Here is a 16,165-nt window from a genome sequence, read left to right on the forward strand (position 1 = left end):
CAAGTACTTCTCTGTGTGTAGTGTAAACACCTGTGGTTTTACTGTGCATAGTGGCAATAAACTAAATATACTGCACCATTCATCATATCGGGAAATTATGATGCATGGATTAGAGCAAAAATTAAATCTCAAAGCTGAAGAAACTTTTATGGCCAAGTTCTAATGTACGCTTTGTGAAACAGTGAAAGGAGCACCCCCCCCACACACACACACACACACACACACACACACACACACACACACACACACACACTTGCACTGTTTCCTAAACAATTATCACAATATGTAACATTATGATAAAATGGTAAATGGTGCATTTATATAGCGCTTTTATCCAAGGCACTTTACATAAATTGTGCATTACATTGACACACGGAGGAAAACATGCAAGGCACCTACAGTACTGTATACCTGCACATAGGGGGCAATTAGGGGTTCAGAGTCTTGCTCAAGGACACTTTGACACCAACTCTGGTGACGTTTTAGTAATATTCTTCCTGTTGTTCTACATACTGCCAACAAGGTGAAGAAATCACAGACTGAGGCTTTAACCTTTGCTTTTGAAATATCCGAGACCATTAGGGGTTTATGGAAGACGCTCCCGAATATAGTTACGGCTAGTTTGACCACTTCAAATGCTCTAATCTGAAAATAATAACCACGAGGCTGTTTTCACTACACAACATGCTTCCATAGAAGACATGCTGGCTTCTATGGAATCCAAATAATTGAAAACTTGAATCCATGTATGATGATATTCCACAGCCCCCCCCAAAAAAGCTAACAAAATCAAGGTTTTTACAACAAGCCAGAATCGCATTATCTTACTTTTAGCTCGTCGAAGCGCAACGTGAAGTGCAGGATCTCTGCAAACTGCTTGGCCAGCGCCTGCTCCCTCTCCAGGTGCTGAGTGGGGTCGTTGTACTTCTCACTGGTGAGAGCTCCCAGGAGGCTGTGCAGCGCAGCCTCTGTCAGAGAACAGAACACACACACGTAAGAGTGGAGAAAGGCTAATAATGTAATGCAGGGGTCTTCAACAGGGGGTCCGGGAGCCCTCAGAGTTACTACAGGGAGGACGCCAAATATTTGTGTGATAGGAACATTTTTTTCATTAAACACTTGAACCCTGGTTGGAATATTCACCGTAAATAGCAGCGTAAATAGCAGATCTACAAGCTCACACATCGGCTATTTTACGGCAAAGAGGTTTAGTGTATTGGGGAGCAAAAAAGACCAAGTATAGAGCCTATGCTCACGATAATTAAGTATTGAGGGTTTATAAAATGGTTAAATTGCCAAAAATACACTAATGACTAATGCCAGCCGGGGCGAATGATGGAGGGGAAAGGAACTGGTTGGAATAACGTGTTCCTTCCATGCGCTATGTCCAACCAGGGAAACTCCCCCCTGTCAGGTGTAAAGGAGCAACTTGGACAATCATGCATGAAGGAAGCATGAGTTCAAGTCCGTTGCTCTCCCCAGGTTGGTGGAGGGCGTGTAGAGCCCAGGGTCACATTAGATAATTGACACAGGGGTGAAAAATGGGTTACAAAATCATGAGATAAAAGAAATGTATACACTGACAGCAGAGAGTGATTATTTAAGCACATGCCAGCTTGCATAAAATGCTGAGAAGATGCTTTTTATTTTTAGAGGAATCTTTTTTTTCCCTGTTTACCCTAAGGACCCCTTAGCTGTGAGAGAGGTGAAGCACGGACCCCCACTACATATTGTATCATAAAATGTATATGTACTGTATATAAAAAATACACTAATGACAATACTGTCAAACAAGTCTGATGCTATCCATGACATTTATGATACAATTTTATGATACAATATGTAGTGAGGGTCCATGCTTCACCTCTCTCACAGCTAAGGGGTCCTTAGGGGAAACGGGGGGGGGGGGGGGGGGGGGGGGATTCCTCTAAAAATAAAAAGCATCTTCTCAGCATTTTATGCAAGCTGGCACGTGCTTAAATAATCACTCTCTTCTGTCACAGTCAAACCGAGGATTCAGCAATCGCATATTTGCAAAGTCGCCTGGACTTTATGGGAAACAACTCATCCAAAATGTTTTGAAACGGCTGTCACTCTGCACTGTGTGACTGTGTCTGCAGTGTAGTCAGGAGTATCAGTCCTGATGTGGATCACGAGTGTTGCCATGTCGGCTAATTCTAAGCGACTTTGAGCTTGTTTTGGAGTTGCGTTTTTGGGGGCTTGTTTCAAGTGTCAAAGGTAATAGAGCATGCACCTCCACTCTAGCCCATGTGCTGGACAAATGGCAGTACAAGAGGAAGAAATAGAGTCTGCAACACTGGTAGAAAACTCAGCTCCACTGGTTTATTGATTCAACGTTTCGATCCCTGGGATCTTCTTCAGGAATAAACCAGTGGAGCTGAGTTTTTTCTACCAGTGTTGCGGACTCTATTTATTCCTCTTGTTTCTAAAGTGTAGCTTATTTGGGCTTGCTTTCCAATTTGGTTTAAAAAGTGTTTTCAAATATTTTAAAATCAAGATGCCCCAAATGAATATGCATTTGTCTGCATTTTCTTTTTGCCAGGGACAAGATTTGTGTTGTTAAAAAGTTTAAATTAAATAAAACGTTCAAAACATTCAAACGGCTTCACATTTTTATTTCCAAGATTATAATTCTTTCAGCAGATGTACATGATTACAGCGCGTCATTTCTTGGTTTATAAAGTGCTCGTGTGGCCTATTACAAGACACTTCCCACTTCCTCAATGTCCCCCAGCTGAAGTAGCGAGTAACCCGATTAGCTGGAGGGGGGGCAGACAACGTGGTCTGGTGGTAGTGGTGGCGTCTTAACTGCCAAGCGCCCAGTGCCAGTCTGACGGGGGGGCTTTCCTGCTCAGATGGAGAAGAGACATGAGAGTAATTATCGGCACGAGATTGGGGGCAGTGGGGGTTTCATCCGATTATGCTCATTTGTTTTGACACTAAGTAAATACAAAGCCTACTGAGTGGCTTGACATGGTATACCTAGTATCATAATTAGCTATGAGCAGGGAAGATCAGAGACGGGGGGGGGGTGATATGAGGGGGTGATATGAGGGAGCGCATTTCACTTCATAGGGGTTTCTGTCCACGAGTCAATTCATAGCAGCGCCTCTGTGGAAATCCAAGACATTTTTGTCAACCCCCTTAAAACCGGGAGCATCCGTATAATGTTTGATTTTAGCGTTGGCTATTCAGAAATAGCAGATATACACACTACCTTTCCATATCAAAGTGGTACCCTACTGTTGAAACTTTAAATGCCGCCTTAAGTCCCATTTTTATACTTGGACTGCTGGTCGAGACCTTGATTTATTTATTTTTTTATTCAAAGAGTATGACATATGCAAGTTTCACAGAAAGAAAATACAACTCTTTGTTTTTTACATTTTCTCCCACAACTACTTTCCCAATCCTCCCCACCCACCCACCATCTTCCCCCAAGAGGCCAGATACAAACAACATACTGTATATACACACAGGTATTAAACCAATAGGTTAAGTACATAACTAAGATACACACAACATATATACAGGTATGAAACCAATAGGTTGAGTACATAACTAAGAGAGACCTTGATTTTAGTCTCGACTTGGACGGCAGGTTTAAATAATGACAGAACTCTTTCCATTTCCAAATTAAGTTCCAATATGTAGACCAATTTCTATAGAATTCTTAACTTTAGCTTTACAGGCAAGGGCAAACTGAACAGGGCAAAACTGCTGGTCAAAATGGACAAATAAAGAAAATAAACAATGAAAGTCAGGTTTTTTGTTTGGAAGGCGGACGGGCAAAGGGCTGGCACTGTGTGGCCGGCACGCTAAATTGAGCACGTTTGCCATTCAGTAATGACCTCCATCTGCGCCCGATAAAAATGGGCTTGGTCGGTCGAACCCCCAGCCCCCCCACCCCCCCCCCCCCCCATCAAAACAGAAGTAAAGATAGAGCGAGTAGCTTTCAGGCCCTCGGAAATGAGCTACTCTCGTGTTGTTAGTAGTGTCTGGGGGGGGGGGGGGGGGTTCTGCAGGGGAGCAGGAGGGCGAGGTGGGGGAGCGGATGGGGTTGAGAAGGGGGTGGTATGGGGGGAGGGGGATGTCTGATCACGTCAGGTCACGGAAGAGCTGGCTGTGGGAATGTGTGGGCACGTAGTGGGCTCCTCTCACAGGGGGGGGGGGGGGTCGGAGCTGTGGCGGGAATTATTCTCTAGAGCACTCACACAGGACCACGCCCAGGGTGCCAGCCCGGTTCCAGCGAGCCACTCCACATCCGAAATGGTCGAGAAACGACCTTACTGTGTGGGGGAATTAGCATTTAGCAGACACCTCTCTCTCTCTCGCTCTCTCTCTGTGTAATTAGCAGGCAACAGTGCAACACTATCTCTTTGTTTCTAGCACAACAGCGCCACTTTGACAGTGCAGAAACATAATTCCCTTCCTTGATGTATTAATGACCATCAACAACCATCACCTGGGCACAGTCACAGACTACAGTGCTCTACTACTGAAAGTGACTCAGTCTCATTTCTCCAAAAGCATTTGAATATGATTAAAGTACTCGCACACTGCGGGCTCCGATGCTCGTGATGTGCATTTATTTGCACAAAAAAGTTGACTGTGACGTTTCGAGCGCAATGCTCTTCCTCAGGCAGAGCAAGAGCATTGAGTCAGAAGAAGAGCATTGAGTCTGAGGAAGAGCATTGAGTCTGAAGAAGAGCATTGAGTCTGAAGAAGAGCATTGAGTCTGAGGAAGAGCATTGAGTCTGAGGAAGAGCATTGAGTCTGAGGAAGAGCATTGAGTCTGAGGAAGAGCATTGAGTCTGAGGAAGAGCATTGAGTCTGAGGAAGAGCATTGAGTCTGAGGAAGAGCATTGAGTCTGAGGAAGAGCATTGAGTCTGAGGAAGAGCATTGAGTCTGAGGAAGAGCATTGAGTCTGAAGAAGAGCATTGAGTCTGAGGAAGAGCATTGAGTCTGAGGAAGAGCATTGAGTCTGAGGAAGAGCATTGAGTCTGAGGAAGAGCATTGAGTCTGAGGAAGAGCATTGTGCTCGAAACGTCACAGACAACTTATTTGTGCAAATAAAGGCACTTCACGAGCATCGGAGCCCACAGTGTGCTAGTACTTTCTTTTCATTATCTGTGCATACCACTACTCACTGCTCAGCACCTGCCCAAGTTTGGGTTGGATGTGCATGTCTTTGTACTTTTTTGGGAATATGATTAAAGCTCACATTTCATATCACACACCATAATTCACTAGCCCCCCTAAAAAAATAAAAGGAAAATCGATTTTTTTATTGTATTAAATAGATTCATAATATAGTCTGGACTGGATTAATATTGATATATATTGATATACGATATATCGTTACATGCCACTTGTGTGCTCTGCTCGCGCACAAGTAGGCCATTCGTGGCCTGCTTGTGTGCAAAGCGCAAGTTGGCAGCTCGACAGAGTGCATTCCTAGTTAGTGCAGCCGTGCCCGGCAGCCGGTGAAAAGTTCTCAACAGGCCCGAAAATTAAGGCCCGGTCCTACCTAGGCCCTCATCAAACCCTGTACACTCAAGACACTGCCCCCGCTGCCACCCTTAGATATGTTGATCTGACCTCATCAAACCCTGTAAATATGACTACTTTGGGGGGGGGGGACCCTTGCTCTAGACTAGAGGCACTGCCAAGTGCCAACGATGAAGCACTGACTGACACAGTTGACAGACACATTTCTCTCATTGTACGTTAACAAAAATACAAGACACCTTGCCGTTCGTGCGGTGTCAACAATAAGAAGCTCTGGAAGGATAATATGGGTGTATAATCTGGAGAATGTTCAATAAGTCTCCCTGGATCAATACTAACATGAAAAGCAATACCCGCTGAGGGGTAAACGACAGATGTTCCATTCCATTCCATATGCTCCATAATACTCCTTAATTAATAAACTCCCAATTGCATGGGCAGCGACATCTCTAATCTTTTATCTAGAGGAAGGTAGTCATGTGCTTTTCAGACAGCCCAAAACAGACCTTAGGCTAGGGATGGGACTATAATCCTTTGTGATGAAAAAAAAAAAAAACGCTCACAATAATCATATTGGAGAGATTTTAATTTATCGTGAAATTGTCCTCTGTCATAATAATAGGATGAAACAGCTTTTGTTGAGCTGCGAATTCAGTGCCACTTAAACCCTCTATATTAAAAAAAGGACCAGTAAAGTGCGCATTTTTTTGGTACATTTTTTTAGTAGAGCTGGGACTCGATTAATTTTTTTTATCTAATTAATCTTTGTAGTTAATTAATCTAGATTAATCGCATTTTAATCGCATATCATTATTTCACCCAAGAACTGTGAGAGCCATTTTTTCAAATGGATTTTGGTATACTAGTGAATCAATGAATAGTGAATACATAAGTTTAAGCAATAAAACATTGTTTTTGTAGTAATAGGGGTAATAATTCTTTATTGAATAATTGCACACAACTGTGCTGTAATCCACGCTACCATCGGATAGCCTTTTAAATCCTATTTCCAATCCACGGGGACAAGCAAAGTGATCTCAGCGGCTTCCCCCAGTCTGGTGAACTGTCTGCAGTGTCTGGTGGTGTTATTGTCTGAAGAGGACACGGACACTTGGTGCGCAGGTCCGTCTGAAAACTGTCCAGTGACAACGTTCCGCGGTGAAGAAAATAGTGCGATTAAAATGCGTTAATTCTTTTAATGCATTAATTTTTCTGTATTTAATTAATCGCAATTAATAATAATAATAAAACTTTATTTGTATAGCACCTTTCATGACATGAAATGCAGCTCAAAGTGCTTTACAGAACAATGGAGAATAAAAGAAAAGCAAGGCAACAACATTAAAAAACAAGCAGTAATGCAATACAGTGAGGACATGAATAACAAAAAATAAAAAATAAAAGATCAATTAAAAGCAATGTTGTAGAAGTGGGTCTTGAGCTGAGCTTTAAAAATGTCTACAGAGGCTGCCTGACGAAGGTACAGTGGGAGCTTGTTCCATGCCGACGGCCCGTAGAAGCAAAAAGCTGCTTCCCCGTATTTTTTAGTTGCCATTTTTTTAGGCAAAGCGAGCAGGCCAGCAGTGGAAGACCTTAGGGGGCGGTTTGGGACATATTTAGGCAGGCAGTCATGTAGGTAGGAAGGTGCGAGACCATTGAGAGCTTTATAGACAAGTAAAATCATTTTAAAATCAATCCTAAAAACAACCGGAAGCCAGTGCAGTGATGCCAAAACTGGAGTAATATGTTCTCTCATCTTAGTTCTAGTTAAAACTCTGGCTGCTGCATTTTGGACAAGTTGTAATCTGTCAGTTGTTTTCTTAGGCAGTCCTGAAAAAAGTGCATTGCAGTAATAAAGCCGAGAAAAAACAAAGGCGTGGATTAGCGTTTTTGCATCGTCCAAGGACAAATTAGTCCCGGCCCTATTAAAAAGGTTATCTATGAAAAACAAAGAAAGGGTCCCGCACACTGTCAGAAACGCATCTCCATGACCTTCTCACTGCGGGTGTGGTCTATAAATGTTTGGTGGTTATTGTGCTCTGTATTGTCTGTCCTGATGAAGGTCTAATCGACCGAAACGTTGACCAATAAAGAGCAACATTTTTGGCAAGTTTCTGACAGTGTGCGGGACCTTTTCTTTGTTTTTCAAAGATAACCTTTTTAAGTATGCTTTATTGCCCTACGCACCTGTCACTAGCCATCTGAGGTGTGCATCGGCCTTTTACTAAAAAACGCTACACAAATCAACAGCACGTTGAGAGCTTGTTGAATGGCAATTTTTGGCTAACTTTCCCCACGGAATAGGGACGTCGGGGCTTCATCTGTGTAACCAGTGGAATGTTAAGTTTTAAGCACATTTGGAGTATCGCGATAATATCGTTAATCACAATAATTTTGACATGATAAGGCATGAGACGTCGTCTCATGCCTTATTCAGCCCCTTGATAATTGTGGTGCGGCAGTGCAGGGATCGAGGGTCTTCTCATATACATACATCGACCCCTGAAGCCGCCAGTGAGAGGGCAAGGCAGCGAAGCGGAGCGCGCAGGCGACGTGACCTACTTCATTACATAACAAGCCGGCATTGTAGTAGCAGGCTGGCGCCCGGCGCCGCCTCCTCCTCCATTGACTACCTTCTAAACTCCCGCCCCGTCAAGAGGGATTACTACAATGTTAAGGTCGTCAGGTCGTCAGGGGGGGGGGGGTGGTCACTTCTCCAGCCTCACAGACTCACCGCGGTCAGAAGATTAGGCCCACCGCCGCTAAGCTAACACCAAACCCTCGTCCCATCTCCATACTAATGAAGCCTGTTCCACACAGAGGTCAGCGTTCAGTGCAAGGCAAGCAGCAGCAAGGCTGTCTGGGGAGGGTTAAATGTATGGCCGTATGAGGACAAAGGGGGTTGCCATATCTGCTTATTATAAGCGACTTTGGGCTTGTTTTTCTGTGAAGTTGCTTGTAAATTATTGAGTAGCTGCGGGTTGCAGGTTTTTGGGCTTGTCTGTAAAGTGTAGTAGTTGTTATTTTGTGCTCGTTTCCTAATGTTGTGGTTCTCAAACATTTTCATGACAAGGACCACCCAAATTAATACAAGATATGTGAAGAGTCTGCCTGTGCATTAAAAAAAGAAAAAAAAGAAAAAAAGGTTTTTCTCCTCTGGTGAAAAACCAAATCTGGTCACATGTAAAGCTGTCAAGGTGGTTGCATGCTGGTGTGTTTTTTCGCTGCGTTTTGCGGATCCGAAAGTAGTAGGCTAGCTGTCAGCCTGTCACCATGGGGCGGCAGACGGCAGTGGTTCAGGGGTAGAGTGACAGGATGGGAACCACAAGGTTCCCACTTCCCAGTTCGAAGTGTCCTTGAGCAAGACTCTGAACTTGAACATCCTCCTGTGATGTGCAGGTTGGTGCATTGCATGGTTTCCTCTGGCATCGGTGTGTGAATGTAATGCACAATCGATGTAAAGCGCCTTGGATAAAGGCACTATATAAATGCACCATTTACTATTTATTTACCACTTTCCCACACACCACTAGACCCCACTAGACAGCTGCGAAAAACTGAAAAATCTTCAACTTCGAGAGCGGCGCCATCGTCTGGGCAGGGAACGCCAGACGACATCAGAGACTAGCCGCCGAGCAGAATCTGCAACTAGACTTCTCAACAGGCCCGGAAAATGTAACTTGTGCCCTCATCAAACCCTGTACACTCAAGACACTGCCACCGCTGACCTGTTCTGACATTCCATATGTTGATCTGACCTCATCTGACCCCTGTACACTCAAAGTCAAAGTCGTACGATTAGTCGCACACCACACGTTACCGCAGTGAAATTTGTTCTCCGCATTTGATCCATCTCTTGGAGCGGTGAGCCGCAGCGTGCGCCGCGCTCGGGAATCCTCAGTTGATTTGACCCCCAATCCAACCCATTGATGCGGAGTGCCAAGCAGGGAGGCATTGGGTCCCATTTTTACAGTCTTTGGTATGACCCGGCCCGACCGGCCGGGGATCTAACCCCCGACCTCACAGGTTCAGGGCGGACACTCTAACCACAAGGCCACTGTCTGGTCAAAGACACGCTCCATATATGGCCAGGCCACGGTGAGGTCGCTTCTCGCCACCCAGGCGTCTTACTGGTAGGTGCATAATAGGTTTAATGTGGCCTATATATAGTCGCTTCTTCTGGGCTTGTTTTGATAGATATGGTTGCTTATTTCTCTCGCAAAACCTGGCAACACTGGATGGGGGGTGTGTGTGTGTGTGTGCGTGTGTATATGGGCCGTATATCTATATGGGCATGTGTGCTAATTTTTGCAGTTCAGCAGCCAATGTTGCACATGTGCATTCTGATATAATTAAGGTCATGGAAGGAGGGATTGTGTCTATATGAATCCTCAGGAGGGAAGGGCTGCCATATGTATACATTAACCTTACACGTGTAGGACGTTGGTTATAGCAGCCTGTTTGTGGATATACAATCATTGGCACAAAACAAATGCAACAGCACAGACCATGTTGTCAACAGCTGAAAATAACGTTCTGTATACAGTAGGATTTTAGCGACGGTTCAGTGGTTCGAGGTACATACCGTATCACCAATATGCCCACTCTCGCCCACTCTTAATCCACTTTGCAACCTTTGTTGCTCGTCAACAAACCCCCCCGTACTTCCCTTTCACAACCGATGTTATGTTACAGTATGCTGCTGGGTGGAGGACAGACTAGATACAGTATGCTGCTGGGTGGAGGACATACATTACCCTAAACTAGAGCCAAACCAGCATTGATTTCACAGAACTGCCGTGTATGGCAGTAATACTCTGTTTGATCGCTCCAAAGAAGGCAGAGTAAGCAGCAGTGTTGCCATCTCTGCTTATTATAAGCAACGTTGGACTTGTTGAAGTCGCTTGTAAATACTTGTTTCTTGCTACTTTTAGTTGCTCAATCGGGCTTGTTTTCTAAAGTTTATAAACCAGCGGTTCTTAAACATGTTCATGGAAAGGACGCCCCATATTAATATTTGTCTGCAGACGCCCCATCTGAAAATATAATAATATTATTTTTTCCAATCAAGATATGTTTTTTGGAGCATTTCTGTCTATATTTTGATAATAACAGTAACAGGACACAGGAGAGAGACGGGGAGTGACACTCAGACAAAGGCTATTGTCCTCGGGAATCAAACTCATTGTGAGCTTGTAGATCTGATATTTTCACAGCGTCGTAGTAGCCTATAGTCGATTATTTGGGCTCGTTTCCATAGACCTGGTTGCTCATTCTAACAAAATCAGGGAACACTGAGCACAAGCCCAGTCAGCATGCAGTGGGGGGGGAACATCTAAACTGCATAGAGTGCTAAGCCACGAGGCATGATGAACCAACCATGAACCAAGGCATCCAGGAACCAAGCACTCTTCATTTTAAACACATAAGACGACCCTTACCTAATCTCTGGGAGAACTGGTAGAACTTCTTCAGTTTCCCCACCAGGGGGCCAACGGCGGACCACGCCTGTTCCTGAAGCATCTCATCGCTTGGATTCTGGATCGCCTGGAAACGTCAAGATACAATTCATAAGCCATTAAAATGCAAGGCATTTCATTAAACCCGTTTAGAGCTGAGGTCTAAAGAAATATCTACAGTTTTCTGAAAAACCTATGTTTCTATGTCAGTGGTGCTCAAATTATTTCATGTCAAGGACCCCCAGAATTATCTGTATATGGCCGCGGACCCCCCATCTGAAAATATGTTGTTCCAGGGGCCGTTCTGGAAACACACCGACTGCTCTTTTGGGAACATGGCCGAGGCACATGGAGAGGGGAGCGCAAAATGATCCTTAATTAGTATAAAACCTGTACTCCTATAGATTAGGCTATCCGAATATCATATAAGATTAGTACGCTACTCTGCACATGCCATGTTAGCTATAGTTTATAGATCATGCTTTAATTTTCATGCGTTTAATTTTGCAGTATTTATATTTAAACAAGATGAAGAAAGTTTCCAGCACTTGGATCGCCGCATGATTGGATCCCCCATGTGAGGCTTCACGCCTGCCAAACAAAGCGCACTTTCTGACAATGTGCAGCAGGATTCGTTTTAAATCGCAGTAAAGCTTTCTGGTGTGAAGGCGTGTTACTTCAAGAGAAGTAACACTGTTGTACATCTATGTATTGCTATTTCTTTTTTACCAGTTATATTTCTTCCTTGATTTTGAAAGGGGGACTGGTTCCAAGTCCCCCTCCTTCCTGGAAGGAACGTTACCTCTCGTATTTCGGCGCCGGCTCCTTTGTAGGCCTGCAGCTCGTCCAGGATGCCGAGGGCGTCCTTCAGCACCACGTCCACCTGTTCCCACACCTCACGCTCTGCGTCGGTAGGCTGCGCGTCTGTGGGAATAGACACAACAACATCAGGGAGGTCAGCGGGGTCACGTCCGCCGGGATAACACGTCTCATCCATATTCAGTGGCAAACTGGCAATGACGCAAAGCAATAGAGGACTACTTCCAGTATTGATTTCACCGACTACCGCCTTTTTTTCCATGGGCGAAAATGACATAAAAAATAAGCTACGATGACTAAAATATATTGACAATTTCGTCAAATTAAAAACTAGACTAAAATGTTAGGGAGGGACTAATGGAGAAGAGATCCAGTAGAACTAAGAGACAGGAAGCATGAGTTCAAGTCTGTTGCTCTCCCCTTGTCCCCCATATATGGGGACTAGGTTGGTGGAGGGTGTGTAGAGCCCAGGATCACATTATATGATTGACACAGGGGTGAAAAATGGGTTACAAAATCGTGGGATAAAAATATATATTTAAAAAAATAACTAAGAGACATTTTCATTTCATTTTATGTTTATGTTTGAAAATAGATCTACAAGCTCACAACGTGCTGCGACGCACCGCAAGCTTGTCGAGCTGCCATTATAATCATGCAAATAAGTGTAAAATCTGCCATTATGATGCCATCAAGGCCTAACAAGATATATTTTTGTCGACCAAAGAAACTGTAGATTTAGTTGACTAAAACTGTAGATTTAGTACACTAATGACTAATAAAGTATTCAATCAATAAATCAATGTTGAAAACTATTTTATTTAACTCGGCTCTGCTATGGCGGTGCGACTCTCATCATGTTTGATATTCTGCACATGCCTGCATAAGATCAATGGAAAGAACAGAGCCAAGGATGGGCTCTGCTGGTGCATGGTGTTCCTTTGCCTCCGGGAGGAACAGTGTTAAAAGATGAGTTAGGGTGAGGAGTGGGAGGCATAATGTTATGGTAAGATATTCGTGTGATCGATATTAACAAGGGGGGGGGGGGTGTTGGGAGGGTTGAGGGCAGAAAGGTATTTAAATGAACTCACTTTCAAAATCTAGGAAGAAATTGGGCTCCTGTTCTAGATCTGTGCAAGTCAGAACTTTCAGGAGGTTCCCCATGTTACGATACCTGGAGAGAGAGACAGGGTGGGAGGAGACACAGTAAGTAAGACAGTTGTTCATTGGAGACAGAGACAGACAGGGTGGGAGGAGACACAGTAAGTAAGACAGTTGTTCATTGGAGACAGAGACAGACAGGGTGGGAGGAGACACAGTAAGTGAGACAGTTGTTCATTGGAGACAGAGACAGACAGGGTGGGAGGAGACACAGTAAGTGAGACAGTTGTTCATTGGAGAGGGGACAGACAGAGTGGGAGGAGACACAGTAAGTAAGACAGTTGTTCATTGGAGACAGAGACAGACAGGGTGGGAGGAGACACAGTAAGTAAGACAGTTGTTCATTGGAGAGGGGACAGACAGAGTGGGAGGAGACACAGTAAGTAAGACAGTTGTTCATTGGAGAGGGGACAGACAGAGTGGGAGGAGACACAGTAAGTAAGACAGTTGTTCATTGGAGGACAAATACTCAAGCAATAGCACAGAGAACACGTCACACAACTATACCAAAGATGGTTAATTTACGAAGATACACCATCCCAATTGGAGCCACTAGATGAGAAATGGTACACGCATCCTACACATGGTCTGCTAAGTAGGCACCGCCGTCAGACGGCAAATCTCGCAGACATCCTATTTTTACTGGGGCTAGCCTAGATCCCACAAGAGTGTGTTTCTGGGACAGTAGCCTGGAACTCACCTATGCTTTTTATGGCATAGGCAGCTCCCGGCAGGATTCGCCGGGAGAAACTATGCGCAGCTGCGCGACATGAGACTAATTACTTGGAGCGACAGAGAGAGAGAGTGGAGTGTGTGCGTGTACGTGTGTGTGTGTGTGTCAATTTAACAAAGGTGCAGACGATCAGAAATCAGCAGAGAGTGAGCAATGTTTGCGCTATTCTATGCCGAATTGAAGTGGACTCAGACCCAGACTTTTTTTTTCTCCCTGGAAATAAAAACGTCTGGGTTTCTGAGGCTACTGGGACAGAGAAAGTAGATGAAGTATATTATCACCTGATTTATCTCTGAAAAAAAAACATTTTAATATGAAAAAAAGATTGTATGGCTTTGTGATGATCGGGTCCAATATTTAGTTCATTGACCATCATGGGGCTAAAGAATGGTTCAGAAGCTGTGTTCACGTTCACTCTTCCTCTTCCATGGGAAATAATAGACTGCAACCAGCTTACAGTCTGCTAAAAAAAAAGGTGGCCACCTACTTCACGAAGATACGGGAAGTAAACCCGGAGATGGCACATCTTTCTATTTTTGTCACGGACTATACTTAGAATGCCAGTACTGTTCTGCATCTTTGCTTCGGCTGCCAGTAAGGAGTCAGACCCAAGTGTGCTGGCCTGGTGGCCCAGATGTGCCTCGTTCGTTTGTGTAGGGCTGTGTACAGACAATTTGGATATCAGCCAAGAAATGGTTTCGTGATCAGATGTCCCTGATGCCCACATAGACACTAGTGTCCCCAGTGAGCCTAAATGCCCACATACACACCAGTGTCCCTAGATAGTTTCCTGTGCCACGCCGTTTGCGAGCCAGGTGTCAATCCAAAATCAGACCCGTCTGGAGTGGTGCTGCACTGCACTCCTCCCTGGCCTGTGTGCGTGTGTGTGTGTGTGTGTGTGTGTGTGTGTCTGTGCACGCTCTACTGGCCACTTTAGGCGTACGTACGCACGCGTACATAGATACACCACTCAAAAACAAGCTCGCCCACTGTAATAAATACATACTGGTTTACACACCCATAGACTCTCGTCAGATCAGTTTCTACTCTGTGCCTCTGCATGAATCTAGTCGTCTTTAAGAGTGTGCATCCGGCTTTGTCGAGCGTCCACAAACATTGGTTCAGATGAGGGAAGCCGGGCGGGGACAGTGATAATTGTCGCTGCACGTAATCCTACATGCTTGAGGCGACACTGGTCACAGGGGGGGGGGGGGGGGGGGGCTCCTCACTGGTCAGCAGTGGGGGGGCTCCTCACTGGTCAGCAGTGGGGGGGCTCCTCACTGGTCAGCAGTGGGGGGGGGGGGGGGTTCCTCACTGGTCAGCAGTGGGGGGGGGGGGGGGGTTCCTCACTGGTCAGCAGTGGGGGGCTCCTCACTGGTCAGCAGTGGGGGGCTCCTAACTGGTCAGCAGTGGGGGGGCTCCTCACTGGTCAGCAGTGGGGGGCTCCTCACTGGTCAGCAGTGGGGGGGCTCCTCACTGGTCAGCAGTGGGGGGGCTCCTCACTGGTCAGCAGTGGGGGGGGGGGGGGTTCCTCACTGGTCAGCAGTGGGGGGGGGGGGGGGTTCCTCACTGGTCAGCAGTGGGGGGCTCCTCACTGGTCAGCAGTGGGGGGCTCCTAACTGGTCAGCAGTGGGGGGCTCCTCACTGGTCAGCAGTGGGGGGCTCCTAACTGGTCAGCAGTGGGGGGGCTCCTCACTGGTCAGCAGTGGGGGGCTCCTCACTGGTCAGCAGTGGGGGGGCTCCTCACTGGTCAGCAGTGGGGGGCTCCTCACTGGTCAGCAGTGGGGGGCTCCTCACTGGTCAGCAGTGGGGGGGCTCCTCACTGGTCAGCAGTGGGGGGCTCCTCACTGGTCAGCAGTGGGGGGGCTCCTCACTGGTCAGCAGTGGGGGGCTCCTCACTGGTCAGCAGTGGGGGGCTCCTCACTGGTCAGCAGTGGGGGGCTCCTCACTGGCAGGTGAGTCAGTAGGCTACAACAGCAGTGACGGCACGCAGCAATGTGTGTGGGCAGGAAGCAACTGGCATATAAACGACTTAATTGGAGACAATAAGGGGTAAGAACATTGAAAATGGCCGTGAACCGAAATCGAAATGCAACCGCAATATTGGATTGAACATTTCAATTCCAATTAGATAACTTTTCCCGAAAGAAAGGGTTGGTTGCGCGTGCCACAGCTGTACACATTTTCCTTCTAATCTAATCAGGGGGGGGGGGGGGGGCTCCTCACTGGTCAGCAGTGGGGGGGCTCCTCACTGGTCAGCAGTGGGGGGGCTCCTCACTGGTCAGCAGTGGGGGGGGGGGGGTTCCTCACTGGTCAGCAGTGGGGGGGGGGGGGGGGTTCCTCACTGGTCAGCAGTGGGGGGCTCCTCACTGGTCAGCAGTGGGGGGCTCCTAACTGGTCAGCAGTGGGGGGGCTCCTCACTGGTCAGCAGTGGGGGGCTCCTCACTGGTCAGCAGTGGG

General features: G+C 46.1%; 1 protein-coding gene across 3 annotated transcripts in view; it reads right to left on the reverse strand.

Annotated features, from left to right (window-relative positions):
• fam49bb (family with sequence similarity 49 member Bb) overlaps positions 1-16,165 on the reverse strand; it is a 58,252-nt gene that overhangs the window by 15,099 nt on the left and 26,988 nt on the right. For all 3 annotated transcript variants that reach the window (XM_083778134.1, XM_083778136.1, XM_083778135.1), the window contains 4 exons: positions 12,903-12,985; positions 11,795-11,916; positions 10,975-11,080; positions 829-968 (listed from right to left, as the gene is read on the reverse strand). In XM_083778134.1, the coding sequence (XP_083634260.1) occupies positions 829-968; positions 10,975-11,080; positions 11,795-11,916; positions 12,903-12,975 (441 nt within the window). In that variant the 5' untranslated portion in view covers positions 12,976-12,985. The remainder of the gene's footprint in view (positions 1-828; positions 969-10,974; positions 11,081-11,794; positions 11,917-12,902; positions 12,986-16,165) is intronic.

This window comes from Protomyctophum parallelum (assembly GCF_964188405.1).
Source record: "Protomyctophum parallelum genome assembly, chromosome: 12".
NCBI lineage: Eukaryota > Metazoa > Chordata > Actinopteri > Myctophiformes > Myctophidae > Protomyctophum > Protomyctophum parallelum.